This window comes from Nesoenas mayeri (assembly GCF_963082525.1).
Source record: "Nesoenas mayeri genome assembly, chromosome: 1".
Classification (NCBI taxonomy): domain Eukaryota; kingdom Metazoa; phylum Chordata; class Aves; order Columbiformes; family Columbidae; genus Nesoenas; species Nesoenas mayeri.
Genome location: NC_137541.1, coordinates 121,502,786 through 121,527,099, shown reverse-complemented (window position 1 = coordinate 121,527,099; position 24,314 = coordinate 121,502,786). Strand labels below are relative to the sequence as shown.

The window sequence follows — 24,314 nt, the reverse complement described above, 5'->3', positions numbered from 1 at the left end:
GCAGGGAAGGAAGGGTACTTATCTACTTATCTACTGTTACACTCCACCACTTATGAATTATCACTCACTCACTGAGATTTTTGGTTTCAAATCCAAGTAGAAAGCATTCCATTTCACTTGGTTCATGTTCACAATATTTCACTGCTTAACTTGGCAAAACATCAAAATTGAACATTTTCACCCTTCTTAACCTCTCCTGTTGGCATACCAGGTTATTAAGCTAATGCCTCATAGCAAATTACCATTTTCCCTCTAACCCAATACAATTCTGTTGTCATGAACACCCTGTATTACAGCTTCAGCCAACTGGAGAATGCTCATTCCTTCTTCACAGGTACAGGGCTACAGTTTCTGTCTAGTTGTTCCCCAGTTACCAGTGAAATATAATTTGTCCATGGCTAAATATTATCTGTTGTGATGACCAGGAATACTGAAAACATCAAATGGTACATTAAATGAAATACAGGATATCAAGCAGAATCCTAATGTTCCAATTATCTGCACTCCCAAAAACACCTACCATCCTTTCTACACCCATGCCATGTTAAAATAAAAACCAGAAGAGTCCGGAACAGTAACATACCTTTGGCAAGGAGCTAATGATGACCAGCAGACATTCACCAAGTTACAGCAAACATGTAACAGGACCTGTTTATTGATCGACCTGGACTTCATAAAAAAGAAATCTCCAATTTTACTCCAAGTTTATTCTTCCCTTTTTCTTCTACCCTCCTCCCTAAAATCTGACTATTTTCTATCTAAAATCTTCATAGCAAATGGTTTCTCTGTTTCTTCTGCTAGAGGGTTTCCATAGAATTTTGCGTTGAATTTTCTGGTGAGTCTTGCAGAATAGTATCAATTAGCATTAAGCATACAACGTGTTATGCCTATTCTTACAGATGTCACCAGAAGACATTTACGTCTACCTCTTCTTGTCTATTCCTATTTCTGTATGAAACACTTGGAAAAACAAATGTTATTTCTGCTACCCATAGCTAAAACCAGTTCAATTTTATGAGCTCACAGGTTCCTTTTGGTTTTACCTTTTTTGAACTATCTATGTTGTTTGTTAAAGAGAAGGTGGAATTGTGCTAAATTTCATACTCGATATTGCTGTTTAGTCACATTGTGAAAACAGTCAGAAGTTTGAATCCATTCTCTAGCATAAAAAATGTCTTAACTGGTTTTAGGAAGACCAAGCAGATGAAAAGTAACAGAGAAGGTAGAGAAGGCAGCATGCAAATACCTGACAACATATATCTGAAATATGTGTAATTTACACATTTCAAGTCAGCTGACACACAAAAAGGGAAGGGCAGATTTAGAATATTACTCATTCTTTTAAAAGTATTTAATCATTACAATTTACTCATTCCAAATGGTGTGCAGAACTGCAGGATTTAAGCAGACCAATGAAGAATTTTAAGACAACAAAGTATAGGAAAAGCTAAATCCAATACAGTTACTAAAACAAGTTTTCTTCCAGCATATAGCAGGCCAACAGCTGAGTTCCTAACTGAAATAAGATTGAATTCTCCTCATTTTTTCCCTTATCAGTCAGCATCTATCTGAATTATTTTAATAGGAAATTATATTAAAAAAAAAAAAGAAAAAAGACGACATGGGTTCTGCTATTTCTAGTTTTAACAATTGATACTAATTAATTAAATTGTAGTAACAGTAAGTTATATCTTACCCATCTTAAACATGAAATTGAACCAAAAACTAAAAAATAAGGAAATAAAAATTACTGATAGCAGCAAACTACTGGAAATGTGTGAGGAAACTTACTGGGAATAGAAATAACCACAATATAAGCAGAAATCATCTTTTTTATTGTCCCCAAAAGATAAGCACGAATTTGCAATCCTTGTTTATAACACAGATTAAGAAATAGAAGATTTTAATGTATTTTGTATACCTAAATTTATAACCACTTAGATAAAATACTAGATCAAATGAAGACCATTTCATAATATGATTTATGATGCTGTGAAGACCACATTTAGCTGTTAAGCAAAATAATTCCTCATGCTGCTCCATCAGAAGGGTTAAAAAACCCCACATGGGACATGGATTGCAGTGAAATACCTATGACAATATATCCTGTAATCAATTTCCAGCTCTGTGGAAATGTGAGTTAATCAAACAAACTTCAGTTCTAGGGACAAGATTAGCATAGTCAGCTAAATCTACTGCAAAGATGATATTCTGTGCTGGAATGCAGTTTTCTAGGCTGAATGTTTCCTTACAGCAGGCATTTCAACTGGCTACACCAAGAATCTTTAATTGCCATTACTTCTTGAAATCAAGAAGCCTCTTGTGATAAGGATTCTTTCCTACTTGAGGTTTTATAGCACACTAGTACTGTGGTGCACAAGGGCATCTTCCGTCTATGTTTTCTGTCAGCACGTTGCCAGTATTCTGATGGAGAAAACATGCCCCAGAAGAAGAAATCTGCACTTAGTTCCAAAGAAAACCATGTCAATGTAACAACTGAATGGTAGCAGAATGCTGGTGATAAGACAGAAACAAAACGACAGGCGAATAAGCTTGAGTCACAGCACTCTACCGACTTTCTAACACCTTCCTATTAAAAATTCCGTGGTACCTGCCTACCACAGGACATAGCCAAACTTCTCACAGCTGCTTTTCAGAAACCTTGGCAAAAGGTGATTATTTTGCTTTTTTTTTCAAATGGATGGATAAATTAGGATGGAAAATATTTAGCATTCCACAAGCATTGATCCTTCCTAACCTGACATGGTCTACTAACTTAAAATTATCCTCTATCACATGAATTCTACATGACATCAACTACCATGCAATATTTTAAATGTGCGCTACAGCAGGTGGCCACCAACAATTTGTGTTATATCTCACATCTGGTACCATTCTCCATACAAAGTATACACGTTATCTTTTTCTAATAAATCAAGACTTAAGTGAGAACACTAGCTACTTTTCAGTCTTGAAACTTAAAAGCTGTAAAATAATAATCCTTTCATTTTTTTCTTCTTTTGGGGAAGCCTGATGGATGGCTTATTGTGATCATATAATCATTATTCTGTATTCATTCCTAAATGTATGATCTTGTCAAAAGTTCTGTTTCAGAAGCCAGTAGCACAAACAGAGCTTATTGGAGGAAAAAGGTTAAAAAACCTTAAGAAAACAGACAGAAAATTTATTCTTTCTCCAAAGGCTGGGGTGAGTATTTACATTCAACAAGGAAAGAAAATATTTTTTTGGTAGAAGATCAGTACTGCATCGGAGTTATATCCAATGTCAGTAATAATCAGTTCTAAAACAGCTTGTAAGCCTGTTTGATAGCCCTGACACCTGCATCTACACCAGTATATCAAACAACTATTTTGTTCTGAGGGTATCACACCCTGGTTTACTCCAGTGAAGAGAGAAATATTATTTTTAGCCACTAAAGCATGTTATTTCTTCAGTGTTCATAAATTTCAGTTTCACTGCAACACTCATATTGTGCAATACACATCCTTAAAAGAAAGCTGGTTCTATAGCAACTATTTTGCAAGACCAGATTGTTTTCTCCTTTAGACATATGAGAAAATCAAGTCTTATGTTTAAACAAAGCAACTTATTATAGGGGTGAAATATTTTAGCTGAAAGATGATGCAGCAGCATAAAAATATGTTGTTCTCTTTCACTAAGTCCACAGCCCATCTAAGTCCAGCGATATGTTTCAGGGGCTTAGAAATGGGTGAATGAAATTCCATTTTGAAATTTTAACAGTCTATCCAAGGATTTGAATAAAGATATTAAATTAATGGATGGAAAGCATTACAGTCAGGTGGAATGAATTCTGAAGCTTTTCTACTGTCAAGTAACATGCAATTTAATTAATTACATGATATCCAAATGTACAATGCAGTATCTTGTAAGCTGCATTTTTAAAAGCATGAACTATAAGCAATTTGTGGGTTCCTGATTAGGCATTCAAAAATTACTATGATGGTAGGAAAGATTAAAATTATGACTAAAAATAAACAAGTGAAGTGGACACCATAATTTGCAGATTCCGTTGCGACTGTAAACAAAATCATTATTTAGACTCTACAAAATAAAGTGCTCTCCTCTCCTCATACTACCCAATTTTCAAACAAAAGAAATTAGAAATGTAACCACCCCATGCTTAAGTGGGATTATTACCAGCTTTTATGACCTCAGAAGAAATCAAACCCAAACACTACATAAATTATCTTTCAGTAGAAAATTTGCCATTTAAACAAGGGAGAATTGGGTTTCTGATCAGTTATTGGTTTGCTAAGCACTCTGACAATGGGTAGATTTCCCCCCAATTAATACTGCTATTTTCTAACATCCTGCTTATTTTACCTTAACATATTTGTTCAAGAAATGTTCAGTCAATACAGATAAGCTTTGTTTCCCTTGAATGCCATATTTTCATTTCCTCTTTCCTACGTCTCAGCCTCCATCTCCCTACTTTTTTTCCTCCTCTCATTTTCTGTTCAGTATACCTCTTCATCTTCCTCTGGGAATGAACAGACTGATGATCCATTCAAACACAGATCCAAAGAAAAACACATAAAGGACAGTTTCTCATTGTATTCCACAACTCCTTAATGTAATACGCCACAAAAGCTTTGTGTTTGCAAAGAACCCTTTAAAATACTTGTGGGTTTTTAATGTAAGATAATATCATCAGTAAAAATAGTGTCAGTTGAAGTTTACGAAAAACATTTGGAAATTCATCCACGTTTAACAGTTAAGCAACAAGAACAATGCCAGTAAATTCTTTTGAAAGCAACATGAGGTACAGCATTTTACAGCAATCCTGGGGATCACAAAAGTGCAGTGGGGGAACCTCGCTTTTTTTTACACACCATTCTACAGGCCATGACATTTTAGGCTAAATGATATGAGGTGTGATAAATGCAAGCCTTCGTTTGAATACAAACAGATTCTTAAAATATTTTAACTAGGAGTATAAGTGAAAATAAATTAGGCCAGTGGGATTTAGGTAAAGAACTTAGATTCTATGGGATTTTCTTAGTTTACAGCTTAAGGTAGAAATTACACAAGCCTTGAAAGTTATTTGGCCCTGGAAACAATTAGGGAATTATTCTGAAGTGAAATCACTATCTTCTAATTGGCAGCATAAGAACAAACAAAAATACGTGTGTTTGCTCATAACAGCACCAGAACAGGTGCTGTCTAAACTTCCCTGAACAGCCATGTCCTAGGTTTCTTAGCTCCTGCCTTAGCTCCTATACTGTTGTAAAGCCAAACTCCTTTTCTTTCCTTTTTTTTTCCTAACAGGGCAAAGAGATGGAGATGTGCAAAAGGGAAACTGAAAGCCATGGTTTAATTTCAAGTTTGTAAGAAATATGATTACACTCTTCTCCCTGTGTAGCCAGAATGAGAAACTGGCATCTCCAGAGAATAAATCAGACTGTGAGACTGCACTTAGTCGTAGTTCAACATTCAGATCTTTATCATAGTTTCAAATAAAAGTAGTTAAAGCCAAAACCTAGCATATAGCCTATCAGCTTGCTAAAACAAACTGACAAAAATTACTCTGTAGATGTAATTCCGAGGCTGAGGGAGGCCCTGCACATCACTTAAAGGTAGTGTAATGGCCAGAGTAGTTGCCAAAGCAACGCATATGGGGCTCCACTTCTCCAGAATTCCAATTTTCTGAAAAAATACAGAGTCTGTAACTTGCATGTGCTGAATACCTCCAGCACATCTCCTTCGAAGGTCAAGTGTAAGAAATACGTGCAGTGCTCAGCCAAGTGGATTCTTTACTAGTTCCTAAACTGGGGCTTTCCCACCCACACATAATGTGGGCAACCCTTTAATCAAACATATTATCAAGTCACTAACTGTTATTCTGTTTCATTTGAATGCAACCCCTTCAATTTGTTATTTCACTAGCCTAATGATTGTAACAATTACAATAAAAAGTTATGGGGCAGAAATGCAGATCCCTGACTTGTCTAAGCCCCAGCCTACTCAAAGAGGTTAATTAGGAGGCGGAGAGGTTGTTTCATCTCACCACATTATCAAGCTATTTAGTTTTGCTGTGCCTTACCCTTCCCTCTTAAAAATCAATGGGTCATGTCCTACACTTACTTTGCCTCTCTTTTGAGTTTCTTAACTTACTGCTGCAAGCACATGGCTTCATTAGAGGCTCTATTCTGATAAGTGGCAATAAGGTGGCCAGTTTCTCAGTGCACAGAAAGCTGTTCGGTGAGCACAAGGAAAGCCCTACCTGATACGCGTTCACACTGACACTACAGAACTCACACTGTTATACTTACAATATGCTACAAAACAATGATTGAAAAAGCACAAAAATCTCTTTCTCAATGAGATGCAAACATTAGTTTGTAAGTGCTTATGGGTGGTTTATGCTTAAGCAACGATTCTTTTTGTTAAATAGAAGTTAAAATTCGAAGGCAGAATTGACAGTCACGGATTTAGAAAATGAACAGCAATAATATACATGTAATATGTTGTAATTAATATTATAAATATTTATAACAATATACTATACATTATTATGATCTACTGTATTCTATTACATGTATTATATACTTTTTGAAGTTAATCCTGTTCTTCAATAAAATGTGATTTGTAACTTTGACATTCCATTTTTTCATCTTAATATGAAAAGTCTGGTTTAAAATATGTGCATGACAACATCACCGTGTAAAACGAATGTTATTGAGACCCTTCCATTTCCATTCTTTAGCTCTCGTTTTAACTGTGCAGTCTTACACGTTTTCCGTTCATATTTAATGAATGATGAGTGCTCCAAGGCTACATGTGTATTCATACGACAATGCGAATTATTCAGGAACTTCCAGCAGCAGGGTAATACAATATACCATAAGAGTTCAGTGTGGGTTAATTGCTCTGCAAAACGGGTATCTTTTTTTTACGACTCAATCCCCTTTGGGAATGCCAAACCTCCCCCTGCACTGACAGAAACCGTGCAAGCGGGGGGCCCACTTCGTTAACAGGAAGAAAATCTACTGATTTTACATAACAAAAAAGTAAAGAGGAACACATTTTGCCTTCAACTCCATGAAAAATCAGACACACAAGGTGCGTGACAGGAAAATAGGGACCTAATTGTTTAGCGCCCTCAAGAATTGTTCACAACAGGTGGAAAGAAAGGCAAAGCAAATTGACGCAAAGGAGACGACAAATCCTAATACAGAAATCTTTCAGCAAGCATGTAATGAAAAATGGTATCGCAGAGAAGAGTCTGGGAATGGCACAGAACCAAATCAGTGCCAAAAACTTCCGAATTCTTCCCTTTCTTCAGGCAAGGAAGGGAACAGACTCTTGGCTGTATTGCAAAAATTCCTGTATGATCTTTTGTTATCAGGCAAAAAGGACAGCTTTCTCTAATGCTGGATGATGCAAAACACTACCAATAAGCAAATGGAAGAATCAAGTATGAAATATTTTACAGTTAAAACTAAATTAGCAAAAATGACTGTTAATTTGATTTGATTTAAGGGAAACAAACTTATTCTGTTATTTGAGCTAATCTCTAACACCAAAAGAAGGCACAAAATATTGAATATAAAAACACCCTCAGGAAAACAAGCATGGAAGCAGCTATTCCAATGCACTAACTTTCTTATTTTGAGAATAAAAAGCCTTGAACCCTACATATAAAAACCCCCTGAAGTTTAAAAGTGAGTAACTCCAATGATATAAGGAATGAAGGAACATGGTACTATATCAATGCTAAGTTAAATGAGAGGGATGATGATTCAATTATGAAATGTCTTAAAGAGTAGGTCTATCACCACTAGTATCTAACTTGAGTTTTCTTAAAGGCTAGACATTCCTCAAGCAGAGTGTTTCTATCGCACACTACAGTTTAACAGACGAACAAAATCATGGGATCTAAGCAGTAAAAAGCAATATGAACTATTGTGAGAGCTCTCTGCACAAAGAAGTACTCGTTATCCAAACTAAAAAAATATTTTTGCTTATATATACCTGTAGAAAAGGTTATGTGTAAAACACAAAATCCATTTAAATGCAACTGAATGATTTACCAGCACACACTTGTTAACATCCAGTAGCAATATTTATTCCCTGAGAGAAAGGCATCCTTCCTGCCCACCATGGTATTTTCTATCTCTCCAACACACATTCATGAGAAAGCAGGGTGTAAGGGGTTAATTTTTACAAATTGGTAACATCGGTGATAAAATATTTATAGCAGACTATTAAGGTACTAGAATAGTCTCACCACACTAAAAGACAAAGATTAGTCTTCAAAAACTTTGTACTCCTACGGCCCTTACATCTTCAAGAGAGGAAACCACAAGGTCAGTGACATGGCTTGCAGTTGGGTTTGACTATTACAGCAAAACAGCTTCCCCCACTCACCCAAGCCTAGATTATGAGACATGGCTAGTGAAGACAATACTAAAAGTAGTAAATAATTTTCATAGCTTTTAAGAAAATGGTCAATCAAGTTGAGCCAATACTTTGTAAGAGGAATAATTCTGGCTTGTAGTTACAGCCCTAGTGGAATTCTGAGACAAGTATCTGAGAGGGGAGGTTTTAAACAGGCCTGCCTGATGATTGAATGAAAATAAGCACTGTGACTGTATGGCATATCTACAAAGACTACATTAATGCCAGGTTTCTATTATACCTTCAAACCACACTTCAACCCACTCCCCGCAACTTCTCTGATTTTTATTTATTTTTTTAAAAATATGGTTTCAACAGAGAATAAGGGAGATGATCAAGGTGCACGGAAGGGCTAAACATGAGACCACTGGGTTTACATTGAATAAAACACCGCACGGATTTGGAAAAAAACATCACTAAGCACAAAACACAGTTTGTCAATCTCAGCTTGTTTGCTTGTGCCTCTGAAGTGCCACTCCAGCCTCCTTCAACTAAATGCTACTCTGACTTTACGCTAAGTCATACCTGCATTAGCAGAACGTGTATTTGAATACAAATAAAGAGTTTTAAAATGAGTCCTAATGCCCACTTTCCAAAATTAGAGCTACAGTACAATTTTTTTTTTTTTAATTGAACAATATGAATCTAGAAAAGCATAAGGAAAAACTAAAAGGGCAGCAACAGTGTAAAGGATTTTCTTTTTCAAAGCTTTTAACTGTTTGGAAATTGTTTACTCAAAGCTGACATTTTATTTAAATATCCTACTATTCAGGAATTATGAAAGCAACTTTATCCCACATTTCATTTCCACTAAAATTAACCATTTTTGTGTCAAACTCTTCCTAACAACAGCAATTTGTGCTTCTTAAATATTGAGGAAAAGTGATCTAAAATGGCATTTCATATTAAATATATTGCATGCTGGCTTAATCATGTACAAATCAAACCTTGTGCCAACTAAAACATTAAACACAGGACATAAGGTGCCGGTAGAGTATAAAACTGAAATGTATAACCAATTAATTTACTTTTTAATGAAATGCTTCTGAAACCATTCCAGCCAATTACAGTGTGCTAGAAATATTTCTTTATCAGTCTCAAGTCCTGTGAGTCTAATAAGTATTGTCTCTATAATGTAACCCTTGTCTCACTGTACCAGATACATCCTCAAAAATAACAGTTTCATCTTAAATCATGCAGTCCCAGGCATATGCTGAGGAGAGAAGACAGTGAAAGTGGAACTGCTTCTGGCAAGGCTAACCTGTTCAGATGGCATTAAGATAAATATATTTGAAAATAAGGTTTCTAAAATGAAAATTAAAGAAATTATTTCTTTTTAGAGAAAAAACAAGGGAGCTTCTCATCTTTGGAAAGGATTTTAAATTTCAGTTTAAGAAATAAAAATGGATATGCTTTTAAAAACAGTCTCAAGGGATCCAAATAAAGATTTTAACATGAAATCATGAAATCATAAAAGCAGTAGTGATCATTTAAAACTATATGACATTTAAACAAGTTTATGTTTTAAAATTAGACTAATGCCATTTAATTTTAGATACCTACAGGTGAACTCACACTTAATTTGTTACCTTAGGACACAAATGTACACCAATGATGATACAGTGCATATGTTAATATGCAAACCGCCGAGACCTGCCATCTGGAGAGCTAATGAACAATCAAGGGATCCCAAATTAAACTACAGAATTTTCCCTTAGAATCTTTAGGACAACACTGTCAAGTTCAATCTATTCACTTAGCCTCCAGAATCAATTTTTCAAACTTTATGACAGGTCTAATAGTTTCCACCTGTTTCTCTTGCTTGACTTTTGACTGGCATGTTACCAGGCAGAGTGGAAATGCAGACAAAGACCCCTATTAGGCTCCGGCTGTTTCTCTACTGTGAGGTCGCTCAGCCATTAAATTAGTTCCAGCCCACTTTCCCCTTCCACATCTTAATTTTTGGGGGGTATGAAGGTTTGGGGAAGCAACAAGGAGAAGAGACAAAAGTTTGACATTCAGCTGGTGTGAAAGGTATAAGAAAATCTAAAGTCACAAAAGTTAAATTCTAAATTTATTTATCATTTACTAACTAATTTACTAACTTAATTTAGTAGTAATCACACTAATTAAGTTTTTGAGGTGTCTGTATCATATTTTCAATCATCACAAACTTGGTAAAATTTATAAAACCTAAGGGTCTATCTTTTAACATGCTCATTGCAATATATGATTACATAAACACAGCATTGCATTTTTTTCTGGGAATCATGAATGATCAATAAGTACTTATTTTTTCTTCAACCAAATAAATTTTTCTTCCTGAGATATGTCTTCCTGTCATTCAGAATTGGCAATTAGAAAAAAGCGACAGACACATATCCTAACAAATTCATTTGGGTTCATTTGGAAGTACCTTAAAAACCTGACAACTTTCTTTTTCAATAATACTTACCTAATAGGTATTTGCATCAATTTCTAGTGATTTATGAAATGTTATCATCTGTGAAGGTTCAAGGTACTTTGCTGAGTTACAAATCACATGGACTACATTATTCTATTATCCATGACAACCAAGTATTTATACATCAACCATAATACTTAAGACAAAGATTTTAACTTATTAAAACAAAGGTCGTTCTGCAAGATAAATTTACTTGGTCAAATTATAATGTGACTAGGATCATCTTCCCAGTATAAACTCCTTAGAGCCAGGACTTCTAGTTTACATCTTACCTGACGAAAACTAACTACTATATCATGATGAGGTAAATCTCAAAGACCTACATCTGTGAACACTTCATTACATTTGGGATACCTAATGTAAAAAAGCAACCTGAGTTCTGACCACTCTGCTGGTACAGCACTTTAAAGACAAGAGAGTAAAGGTTCCACAGCCATCAAAAATACAAGACCACTTTTCCTAGCTCCATTGCCTTTCTTGATAATATAATCATGTATAAATTGGGCAGACATGATTCTGTTTAGTTTGTGATATCTAAACAAATTCACAAAACTCTGAATTATACACTTAATCTTGCTGAGATGTGTTAATAATGTTACTGAGAACAACCACTGAAAACAACTGTCAGGGAAGAAAGGTCTTGACCTATTAAATCATCATTTTGTTCGTTTCTTCACAGTACTTCTGCTTTCAATCCAATGGGCTGAACGTCCTGTGAATACTAAAAATTAAGAAGTAAATGCTACAAATGCTTCCCTAAAATAACTCTTTTCTTTGTCGCCTCTTATTGAACTAGCATGTCTATCTATACCCAAAAGCCACTGCAAAATCAGTTGCGGGGTAAGGATGTAGATCTGGTGGAAGGGGAACAGCAAAATTAGATAGCAACATTTTCTTTGATGTGTGTGTACATGACTACATATGCACAGAACGAGAATAGTTTCGGATTAAAATAAATTTGTATTTGATTCTCTAAACTGCAATATTTTAGTACAAATTCTCATTTGTAATTTTATCAGTGTCAACTGTAAGACTACAAACTGATTTATTTTAATACTGTTGTAATCCATCCTCATTTACAGATTTTGTGTACCAATATTCTAAAACAAATCACCTTTTTTACTTGCAAGAAAGCATATTCTGTAACTTATACTGGTCTCACAATTCAGGCTGTCTAGCTGAGAACTAAGGCTATTACTGCTGGTTAACTAATCAGTTACAATAACATTCAAGATGATTTAGCTGATCATGTTGACTAAACAAAATTCCTGAGTTTATTTTCAACAGTAAAATTCATTTGCAATTTCTGCAGATAAAACAACACATACTCAAAAGTAGCTGTCGAGAAAAGTTATAGCTGCAGGTAGAAATACACCTAGAAAAACCTGTCCTGAAGAGCAACAACTTCCCAAAGACAGTTTTTTTCCATCAGACTATTTCATGAAACATAACAATGTAGTCTCTGTACATAGACTCCAACCTAAGATTTAGTAACTGTGATTTTCATATTGCTTAATCCCATTCAAAACTCTAATGAACTACCTTCTCAAAGCTATCTCACAACTCATTCATAAGGGTCATCTATGTGATGATCAAAGAATGTCTAGCACAACGCTAACTGAGGTTTAAAGAAAGTCCAAGAAACTACTAATTAGCATTTTAGCGAAATATTTAATAAAAGGAATGAGAGAAAACAATGATGTTAAAATTAGTGCCACAATCTACTTGTATCACTTTTATCACATAGCTAGCTTAGAAAATAACTTGTACTAGAAAATGCATAGAATCTCCTAAATATCTACATTTAATGTCTTAAACTTTCATATGGTGATGTTCATGCTTTGCAAGAGGAATAATTATTAAACTCCACTGCCAAGCAAAAAGGTGTCACTCTCAGATTTTTCCACCCTTTACGGCTTAGTATTTTACACATTATCAATCAACATTTTGTGAACACAAAGATCTCTATTTTGTGTCCTTTCTAGAAGACAATCAGCCTATTTTACTTCGGCTAACTTGTAGACAACAAATAAACCAAAGGAAAAAAAAAAGTTTCTTACTGAACATTCTGTGTTACTATAATCGTGAATTCCAGATCAGAAAGCTTATTTGGTACAGTCTAGATCACTATCTTACCCATCTAGAAGATTCATGGTTGTTGTGGTAACTTCAGTAAATAGAAGAATCTTTCCAAGCTTCTTTGTTTGAAGATTCTTTTGATATGTCTTCAGGCTGAAATGTTCTGATGAGAAGCTTCCCATCTCAGTGATGACTGGCATGAGAGATGGAGTTATCTCCATTTTTGATTCAGAGGATGAAACAAATTTAAGAGACAACTTGCTGGATGTTCTTAATCCTTCAGCATCTACATGTCCCTCGAGCCATTTCAGAAAAGCAAGATGAATTTCCTGTGGGCAAGGGAAATAAGATAAGGGCTATCACATGTGAAGACATACAAACATTCTTCGGAGAATGCAATCACCTTCTACTTCAAAATGGGAAAACTACTTCTATTTCCTCTTCGAAGATCAACTTCTGCTGCTTGTTCTAGTCCAGCCTGGCCTGACTAACTGGCACTCTCTTCCTAGGCATGAGATCATGCTCCTTTGCAGATTAATTGGGCTTAATCTTTCCCTACAACAGGGTTTGTAGTGGTTCTGCTATACACTGAAGCATGAAGTGCACACATTCATCTGTATTATGCATGTTTTTCAAGATTCCAAGTTTCTTTCCTGCAAGCCCTTTAGTCCATCGCTAAGAATCAATGCGGAGGATAAACCAGCAGCTACGAAAAACATTTACTGATTTCTCAGCGGAATAACTGCTAAAAAGGCTCATACTTTCAGCTAACGGAAGCTTCACTACCATTACCTCAAATATAGACAAAAGTGGCTGTTAATTAGCTAACTAAAATAGAAGCATGTACCTCAAGAATGCACCCAACTAAGAAAATTCTACCACCAGTGTATGAAATGCAGCTGTATGTATGTTCAATGGCATGGCTAGTACACATTTTTGTGCAAAAGATTCAAAATGTGAAATATACAAGTACATCCATATGTAATTCTATATATCTACACACCAAAACTTTGATTTTTCTCTCCTTTATTTTATGTTATCTAGAAATACATTTTTTAAATGTGAAATAAAGATATTCATTACTGGGATTATTACCTGTCTGTTACACGTTACACATTCACAGAACTCTTTCTTGAGATATCCAATTCTATTCTGAGAGATTTGATATGAAATGTTTGCCACATCTTTAAAAAGAGTAATTTACCAGCCCATGAACACAGATGCTGAGACTTCTTTTTGCTAAGTGCATATTTTAGATTTTGAAGAGCTCTCCTAGAGACAAAGTGGTCTTTCTTATGATACATAAAGCCACAAAAAACCCCCATGTATTCTGTTCTAGTGAAAATAACGTACTAGTGATTCTTGCCCTCAAATTTTTAAAAGAAAGACATTTGAATTTTATGTAAAAAACTTCTGACCAAATATATGCCTCTCCTCCACATTACTGCCATATCTGGGAAGCAGAATACGAGTGTTTCCTATGTGAGTGCTGAAGACAGGACTAAGCTCTCTTGCCGTTGAACAAGATGTCCCTGAGCTCCAGCCCAACTCTTTAAAACCCACAAACTGCAATTAAGAGAAAACTTCCTATAGTTATCTAGTTACTCCATTTTCCCAAATCCCGTTGTTATATCTTAAGAAGGAATGAGAAAAGTGGTCCTGTTCCTAACTCCTTTCTACAGATTGTCCATCCTCAGAAACTTTACGTTCTCAAGTTTCACAGGGACGCCGCTTCTTGTGTAACGTTTACATGCTGAACGTCAGCAGACTTACTGCTTTGCAGCCCTGTAGTACAGGCAGCAGAGCATAACACAAAGGAAGGAATCGCCTCTTTCCAAATGCAACCAAGCACTGGCTTCTAAGCCCCAATATGATCTAAGAGTGACTCAGTAGCTAAATTTTAGTTACAGAGAAATAACTTATCATTTCTTGGTTTTCTAAAGCTTCATCTGAACTCTTTCCATCTAGCTTCTTGGATAAAATATGCTTGAAATACTTTATTTTTTTTTCATATGCATCATAAATGACGATATGGCATTAAAGGTTTTATGAGCATTTCTTTGACTTGATCTGCATGAAGCATTTGCATCTTCACTTAGTGTAAAATCATAGCTTTGATAGACTGCTGCTGAGCTCTTTACACACTATCCTACTGGTTTTACACACACACACAGAGTAACTTATTAGCTGTAACTGATATTTAGAAAAACTACAGCTTTCATTTTTGTGAGGGAGTATATGGAAACTGCTTAATCAGAAAGTGCATTTTCCTATTATTTTCTGAACACAGAAATTCACTTAGTATAACTGAGCATGCAAGTCCTATACACAAAAGCATAATCTTAACTCACATAAGCACAGGTTTGCTGACTTGCAGAAGCAGACACTAAGTTAAAAATTAAGGCGCTTAAAATATTATTACATTTTAAATAAAAAGTAACAGTGCTCAACTATGCATCAGAAAATCTGGTGTGCTTTTGCCACAACATACTTTCTGAAAAGACTGAAATAGTGTATACTTATGTGCAATGTTACATTATTACAAATATGCCACACAATTCCTACCATTTATCCTCTTGAGCATGTTCTTTCAGGTGATTTTTTTTTCCCCATAGTTTTTAGGTTTATTTCTTGATTTGATTTTCTTATTTATAACACACACCAAACCACTTAAGAATTGTTACATGTGTATAATTATGAAGCTAATTTTCCCCATAATGTACACGTTTAGTGAGCTGATCAAAAATATAAACATGAGTAATACATAATGAAGAACAGCATTTGATTTTTAAAAATTCCTAAAAAACATGGTTTTACATCTTGAACAAAGCAAAGTTTCAAGTGCTGTCCAAGTAGATGCTAGAAAAACTAATTTTCACTGTAAGAAGCTCCTTCACATCAAGTTACAGAAACACAGATGCTGAACCAACGCATTTTGCTCCCCACAATTACACTGGCACACAGAGAAGGACATTTTTGTATAATGAAATAAACATACACAAGAAGTCAGGGTTAACCTCTGCTTCAACTCTGTTCACAAGGAATATAATCATGTCAGAACCTGAACTGTGCGATTTGTTGCTAAGTTCTGGATTCAGCTTTGAATTCAAAACCTGTCCCAGCCACATCCGCTGTTCTGCAGCAACCTCTGGTGGCCATTGAAATGAAAAGCGTTAGGGAGGCACAAATATATTCTGAAATTATTATTCATCATTACTGCATCAGTTTTGGCAGGACAACTGAAGTCAAGCCAAATATAAAACTGTTCCTTTTTCAGACCACATTTTCTATGTACATTTTGTAAAGCTGAGACATTGCCTTCTTTCTTAAGGAATGAATGAAATTTGAAAGTCAACCAAACAACTTGGCAACAAGAGAGCTAATCAGCTTCCCAGTTAAAATAAGCAACTATAAATTAAATGTTTATATCGAGAAATTTTTTCTACCCATATTTAGAATAGTAGAAGCACAATATATTTTCAATGCCTTGTAAAAAACAATTACCAGAAGCAGAAAAGCACTATATGAACATGAACTACCCACCACTTCTCACTAACAAATCATCCCCCAGCACTCCAAAGCACAACTTAAATCCTCCCAGGCAGAAGATGGAGAGACATGAAATTCCGAGGCAGTGACAGCCTCACTGATCTGGTACCCAGGGACAAAGATCAACCAGCAGAATTTTCATTGTCAGACTGAGTGTGTCACTGAAAGAAAAGTTGTTCTGAGCAGGTGGAGAGATATAGTGGATGTTACTTCAGAAAATTCATAGAAATAGCAAGTTGAGATGCTGCATACTACGTGCCCTCAGCTCCTCCACTGATCAGCACAAACACTTACTATGAGTCACTGTACCAAGGATCAGAGGTCTGACATTGCAAGTTGTTGAACTGAAGCTTAAATGGTAATTGTAACATAAAGAAGGAAGAGTAAAAACTGTATTTTGTTTATGATTTAACATCTGCTTTCTATGATTTTAAGAGTTTAGTCAGATGTGTGAAGAAACTGCTAAGTAAAGGAAGTTTTCTTTTGCTGTTCAAAATTATTTTTGTTTTCAGAATCATTAGTTTCACGTTTTCCTAATGCTTACTTAGCAATTGAGTTTGAATAATAAGGAGAAAAGAGGGAGACATCCAAGAGAAAAACCAGCTGCATATGGACCCTCCTCTGCTGTAGTATAAAATAACAGAAAATTACAGCTCCTGATGGAGAAGATTTTATTTCCACCTGGGCTCTATCAACCAATGAGACTTACAAAGCACATATAGATTTTCAGTTATAATGGTTCAAAATAATCTGAAATCCAAGACTTTATTCTTACATTCTATTTATATAAAGAGAATTTTGATCTAATTTCTTATTTTTCTATGTATTTTCATATACACACACAGACATATGCAGTATCTCTCTCACTGGGCATATTTGGGAGCTGCTCTTTTCTACCAAACTCTGTGACAACAGATCTTAAACTTTGTATCAATGGAATTCTTAGTTAAGACAAAATTCTGTCACCCACTTAAATTCATTTGGTATCTATTAAAAACAAAGAGATGAAACTAAATACTAGTCTAAAAATATAATGCCATAAACTAAACAAACATTATGCATCAGTCAGCTTTCCCTGAGAGGAAAAATTAGTCAATTTTAACTACCAATGCTCTAACTGATGACTCAGTATTGTGACTATAATACACTATTGTAGCTGATGCTTGTGAAGAGGCCAAGTATTCACTTTCTGGATACAGAGCTAGAATATGATTTAACAATTTTCCTCCTTCCTTTGCATAAAATGTAATAATTTCCAAAGAACTACCTCTATTTTTGCTTCACTGTGCTTTTTAAAAGTTTGCAGTTGATGGATTGATTAATGTATTATCAGTTGAGGTACTGATTAAATCGTTGATGTATATCTGGTTTTTAACAGCACATGAAGATTACACAGGCATAAAGTATCAGTCTTCTAGAGAAGCACATGAATAGCCCATTTGGAGCATAACCACATTTATAGACATCACACCTTCAACATGGCTAACCTGCTTTTTTTTCCTGAATTGGCTGTTTACAAATTACTACTATCCATTTCAGGTATGATCTTAAAGGTGTATATTACATATGAATTCTACAATAGCATTGGTGGAAAAGAACACATTTTAATAAAGAGTGCACAGCATTCGGAATTGGATTTCAACTTTAGAATACAAAAAAACACACATGCATATCGGCATACAAAAAAATGTATCCTCCTTGTATTACACAGCTTTGCTCAACAGCACTACAAGTTTGAAGGTGTTAAATTAACCACTGGAGAGTTTCCATAGCATCTCTTGAATCCAACAGAAACAGACTGAAGTCCAGCATGGTAGTAAGCAGTTAGCTGGTGCCAACAAAACACACATCTACAGTGGCGACTCCTGCCCCAAATGCTCACGACTTAGGAGGCCGGCAGCAGGAAAAGTCAGCTATTAGCACAAGAGGGCAAGGTTTTGGCAGACGTTTCTGACTAATGAGGCCCACAAAATGCTTTTTCTGATGCTGCCTCTGTTTTTACTTCCTGCACTAATGCCATACTTGAGATTTGAAGCAGATGACAGTTCCATAACACAACCATAGGCCCATTTTAAAATCATGTTCATACTTAGTCAATATAGAAAAATGCTAAAAATAAACAGGTATTAAAAGGCACCAAAAAACCTTACTGTAAAGATACCGAAGATGCAGAAAAAATGTGATGTTATGTGCTATCCTTATTGCTTTCAAACCCTTTTACTGAGGCTTTGTAAAACATTTTATAAATACTAATTTTAGTACCACAACCATTCATTAAAAGGTATTATTTTCTTTTACAAGGTGGGGAACCCAGTACAATAACTTTCTCTTTAGGAAACGACTGAAGAAATTAGGGGGGAAAAAAAGGGGAGGAAAAAAAAATAATCTACAGATCAGATAAAGTAGGAAGATAATCTCATGGCCATCACAGCCTTGACAGAGGAACTGGAAGAGGCTGAAGAACAAGCCTGCTGTCACCTCTTCCACAGAAACACTCACAAAGGTGGGAGAACGGTTGCTCTTCCCTCCCAAGATCAACAATACTGGCAATTAAGTTTAGTGGTCATCTTCTACTAGTTGCACGGGACTTAGGAAAGTTGTAGATGGCAGATGGATTATTTGTGTTTCGATGGCTAAGCCAGTGTCTCTAACCAGACAACTAGGTTAAGATATTTCATTAGACAGTCATAATCATTATTTCAATACTGTTCAGATATCATTGATATGTAGCAACATTACCAACTACACATCAATGCCTGGAGTCCTGAATAGCTGCTCTTTTAGACTTAAATAAGTGTAAGCTAGAAGATGGATTTTCTAACAACTGACACAAAGACAATCAAAAAACTGTAAAACATTAAGTCTGCCTAAAACACATTCAAAATCTGATTTGAAATACACCAAGTACTCAATTCATTTTCAAAAAGCATATATAAAACTTTTGATACTAACTGCTTATAATTAATTTCAAAGTTCAGCCCTTGTTCAAGGCAACAGATAAAAATTGAGCAAACCAGTTCCCTCCACAGCCCCATTCTCTGATTTTAATCTAGATTTACATTACTTACAATATTTTCATTTGTTTTGCATACTTTATTAATAGGAAGACATTTTAGCTGAGGTCAGCACTCTATGCTAAGTCAGAGGAGAATCTGCATCTATCATACTTTATTCAGCACGCAGAGGGCCATTATTTTTGTTCACAGCATAAAAATCTTAGGAAGGAGAGAAATCCCCAGTTCTCCACTCCCTCCTTTCCCCATCCCCCAAAGAACTTCATAAAGATTTTATTGTAGTACAACTGAGGTGCATTCTCATTTCACGTTCTCATGAACCTCTGCAGTTACTTGGCTGATATTTGCTATGCATTCTCAGGGTACTACATAACTAGGAAATCTCTTTCAGTTTATTAATAATCTTTTTATATTTCCTAAAGCCAGATACAGCGCAAAACATGAGTTGATTGTGTAAAATATGGAAGGGCATTTAGAAAGCTGGCACAGTTTGGTAACTTTGTAAATTCACAACCAACCGGATTTTTAGAAGTCTCCAGTGGCTTGGGCAGTTACTTAAGTCTGCCATATATTTTCTCAAGAGAGGCAGAAAAAGCCAATCATTTCTGAAAGATCATGCCAGAGACCAAGTTCCTTATTTTTGTCTCCACACTTTAGTGTGTTTTTAAGAGCAAGTATTACATTACATTAACAGTTACGTAGTGCATCATCGCAGCAGTATGAGGAGTAGAAACAGTCACATATAGTAGTGGGTCCATTTTGCCAACTGATATGTGGAATACCTAGTCCAAAAAACTGAAAGATTCTTAACGAAGTGTTGCAAGGTACCCTTATCTTTTTTACTGCAGTTACATTTCTTTGAACATGAAGCATCTTACCCAGTCTACATGTCCAGAAACTGCTCATAAATCTGTGCCTAAGTTTGAATCCAAAACTAAATTTAGCTTTAAAAAGCACTGTATGTAGGCAGAAAATTAATTTATCCAATGTGCAGCAGTTTATTCTAAAAACAGGCTGCAGGGCCCAGGTCAGAATTGAACAACTCATGAAAAATATATCAGATGTTACATTCTGTAGAGAAAAGGATGCTGTCGGTAAGGTTAAAAATAAGACAAAAAGAAAACAACCAGCACTGAAAAGAAAAATCAGTCTTCATGTCAAGTTTTTTTTAACAATATCTGTTCTTTCTAGCACAGTGTTACGCTTAGATACTAGTCACTAGAATGCACACGTGATCATTCAGTCACGCAAAACAAATATGGGAAATGAGGCAGTCACAATTTTTCTTTATTGCTATATGCAAAAAAAGTATTAAAAATTCTTAAAAGGATGGAATGATAAAAAAAGGAGTGAACGCATACTGCTCTAAGCAGAACACATTCGCTTGGATTTCTCAGTTTTGATAAAGTACTACTGCTTAGGGTCCCGATGTAACAACCTTCACAGCCGCGGGACAAGGGCAGCTGGAGAAACCCCACGGCACCCTCTTCAATGCAAAGCAGAGCCAGGGGGAGGAACCAGGGGGATACCAGAGCGACACTGTGAGGTGCATCCCAGCTTTTGCTTTTCGTACTCCACCGAAACAGAACAGTCTGGAAGCAATCTTCTCAGCAGCTGCTCTCATCAACAAACTGTTTATTGTAATAAAGTGGCTGGGTCAAAGGCTAAACATCATCCAGAACTGAAAGTGTATCTTTAAAAAAAAACCTGAAGCCCCCCATGCATATGAAAAAAAGCACATTGCATATGAAAAAGAACCATATTCCATTCTGAAAGGCCAAAAGTCCACTTAAACAAAAACTCCTTAATTTGCTGAAGCAGTATTTTATAATGTAGCACTAATTTACTGCAGCTTGTGCTGATTTTGAGACTATGCACGGTTTCTAATAAAACCAGAAGTAATTTAAAATTCAATCTGTGTTTTATGGCAAAAAAAAAGAGTAGTATTAGAAAATATTCTAAAATATATATTAACATTTATTAACACTGAATAAATTAGCTCCATATTCACATACAATAACAACAAAATGAGTACTTCTCTAAAACATTTCAAACGCACCATCATCATGTTACACAGGTTGAAAAAACAGGTTTAGGTTCAATATCAGTTTAAAAAGAAAAAATAATTTGCAGGTTTTATGATGCAGGTAGCAGAGCAAGATGAGGTACTAAACGCAGGTATATTAAATCCTTCGCAAGCACTTGCCAAGTCAGTGCCAAAACTCATTTGAAAGCTTTTCAATGCAATAGCCCATATTCAGATATCAAAATCTCTTCAAGAATTCCCAGCTCTGTCAGGAATCACTAAGGGACTGAATTTAACCAAGTTTTAAGCCAAGTGTACTTTACGAAAATTGCAATTGCATGTTACCATATAACTACATTTAAGCACATGAACACACACAAAAAGAAAGGAAGACAGAATGTATGCATCAAAATCCCCTCATATTTAGCGTAATTTAGTAACATCCATAATAAAGTTTTAGTTTAAACTAAAGGTTACTAAAAACTACAGCGCAAAATCTCATTTAGTAGTTTGTAGCTCTTAATCTCAGAAATTAAACAGTCTATGACCACCTCTGCAAGGTGAACTGGTAACATAACTTGGCACAGTAATTGGGGTACATTTGCTGCAAAAGACTGTGAAGCTGAAGGTAAAGGATCAGTAAGAACAAGGTCTGCCTTTGACATAACATCACTACATAACACTTCACAAAAATGAGCGCTGCAATGAAAGGGCTGATAAATCAGAAGACTAGTAGGTGTTGATTTATCCTACCAGAAAGAGGAGTGATAAATTACGGTTTGACCGTTTAATTCTTCATGACACCTACTTTGTAGCAAAACTGTTGCTATTTTTTGTAGAAAAGTGTACAGCAAACTGAGTATATATGCAACTGTGCTAAAAATAAGTATAGAGAAACCAGGCAGAAGGGAAAAGACATTCCACTTTTGCACTAAAATCTGAACGTTATGCATATTAAAGTGGGTTTTTTAAAACAAAAAAACCCAAGGCAAAAACCAAAGTCATGTTTAGAAGAATAAATTAAGATATAAATCTAAACCTAAATGCTGTATACATTTATTTTAAATTGCTCTCAAAAGTATTCTGTATTGACTAGAAAAAAAATACAGAAGAATTTTGTTCTCAGCTAATAGGGCAATAAATTAGATGTAATATATTCAGCTGGTAAAACTGGCTCTGTTAAACAGCTATCACATAATAGTATTTTTATTTGGCACCAAAACTTTTTTTTTTTTTTAAATTGAGGATAAAATTGTCTGTTGAAAATCTTGGAATTAGTAGTAGAATGAGTTAAGTAAATAAAACCTAAGAAAATATTTTTTCTTAGCACTGATAATACACAGTTCTTAGTTGAAGGTTTTCCATCAGGTCTGTTTTGCCTTTCAACAGGTTTATATATATAAAATGTGAGTGAATTTAGTGTTCATGAATATGAAATAGCAGAACAGGAGCCAAAGATTCTCCTCTTAGCACTGCAAACACGCATTTAACTCAAACGACAAGGTTTCAGCTGTACCTCATTTTTGCCTCTTCTGAGCAAGAACTCCCAACTCTGTCCCACTGTAGGGGTTTTTGAGCTAAAGAAATGTCTGTGAAGCATTAGGGTGAAACCACAACACATTTTCACATGTACCACAACTCAGAGATTACAATACACTTACGTGACTAAAATTGCATGACTAATGTTCAACATATACCATGTATTTTATAATTCTTTCTAAAACCAATACAGATTGACATAAGTTTATAAATTGAAAAAAAAAAAAAGATACTAAAAGAAATGTCTTAGAAAGGAAGAATTTCTTGGAAATTATGTGTCATAATGGCAAGAACATGCTTGGTATGTTATTTATGGTATAAGTACTCTGAAGATAAAAAACAGTATTAAGTTAACAACTGCTAACTTACACTGTAACTAAGATCTCCTTGCTAATCCAGGATCCTAAAAAAAAATAATTAGCATGATGTCATGGGATTGGTTAATTAAAAAAGTAAACCAATGCTTTTTATTTAGCAGAGTCTATAAAAAAAGTTAAGCTTCAAGCTTTGAAAATACATCATATACATATACAGCAATGTAAAATTTAGGTATCATATCGAGAACTCTAAAGGAAGGCTCAATCACATTCAATTTATCACAAATTAACACATTTTTCTTACAAAATATAGGGAAAAATACAGTATTCATGCCCATGTACTACAATGCTAAGTTGAAAGATTGAATGATACAAACCACATTTACAGTTACGCTAGCTACATGATTTCTATCACATTGTAATTCTCTCCCTTTTTCAGCCCTTTCAGATTTAACACTTACTTTCTTCTGCTGGGATTGAAACTTTGTTCAGAACAAGAGAGAGATAAATTTTTCCTCAGAGAGAAAACCAAAAGACAGTAAGCAAATCACACACCACACCTTCCCGGAGCTATAAAAGTCCCGATACACAGGCAGCTTCAAGAACTAAATTCAGACCCAACCTGCCTAGAAAGCAGCCACCTGAAAGCATTTCTGCAATTGTTGAGGATAAATGAGGAAAAAAAAAAAGTCCTTTAAAGATGGATATAAAACATATTTGACCTTCACAGCGATAATGCCAAACATTTATTTAGGCAAACCGTTTAGCTAGTCCAGGGCTGAGTTCACTTTAGTCAAGTCATATATGCCGCTAGTGTAGCATATAGAACTTACAGTATTGCAGACAATGCAGCAGAAGTCAAAGCTCATGACTGAAATTCAGGG

The 24,314-nt window shown here is 35.2% G+C and overlaps 1 protein-coding gene across 1 annotated transcript in view; it reads right to left on the bottom strand.

Moving 5' to 3' along the window:
* The window catches only part of HLCS (holocarboxylase synthetase), a gene marked incomplete at both ends in the record, with an annotated part of 118,470 nt that overhangs the window by 62,333 nt on the left and 31,823 nt on the right, over positions 1-24,314 (bottom strand). Inside the window, one exon of the mRNA XM_080358075.1 lies at positions 13,043-13,314. Coding sequence (XP_080214201.1) covers positions 13,043-13,314 — 272 coding nt within the window. The remainder of the gene's footprint in view (positions 1-13,042; positions 13,315-24,314) is intronic.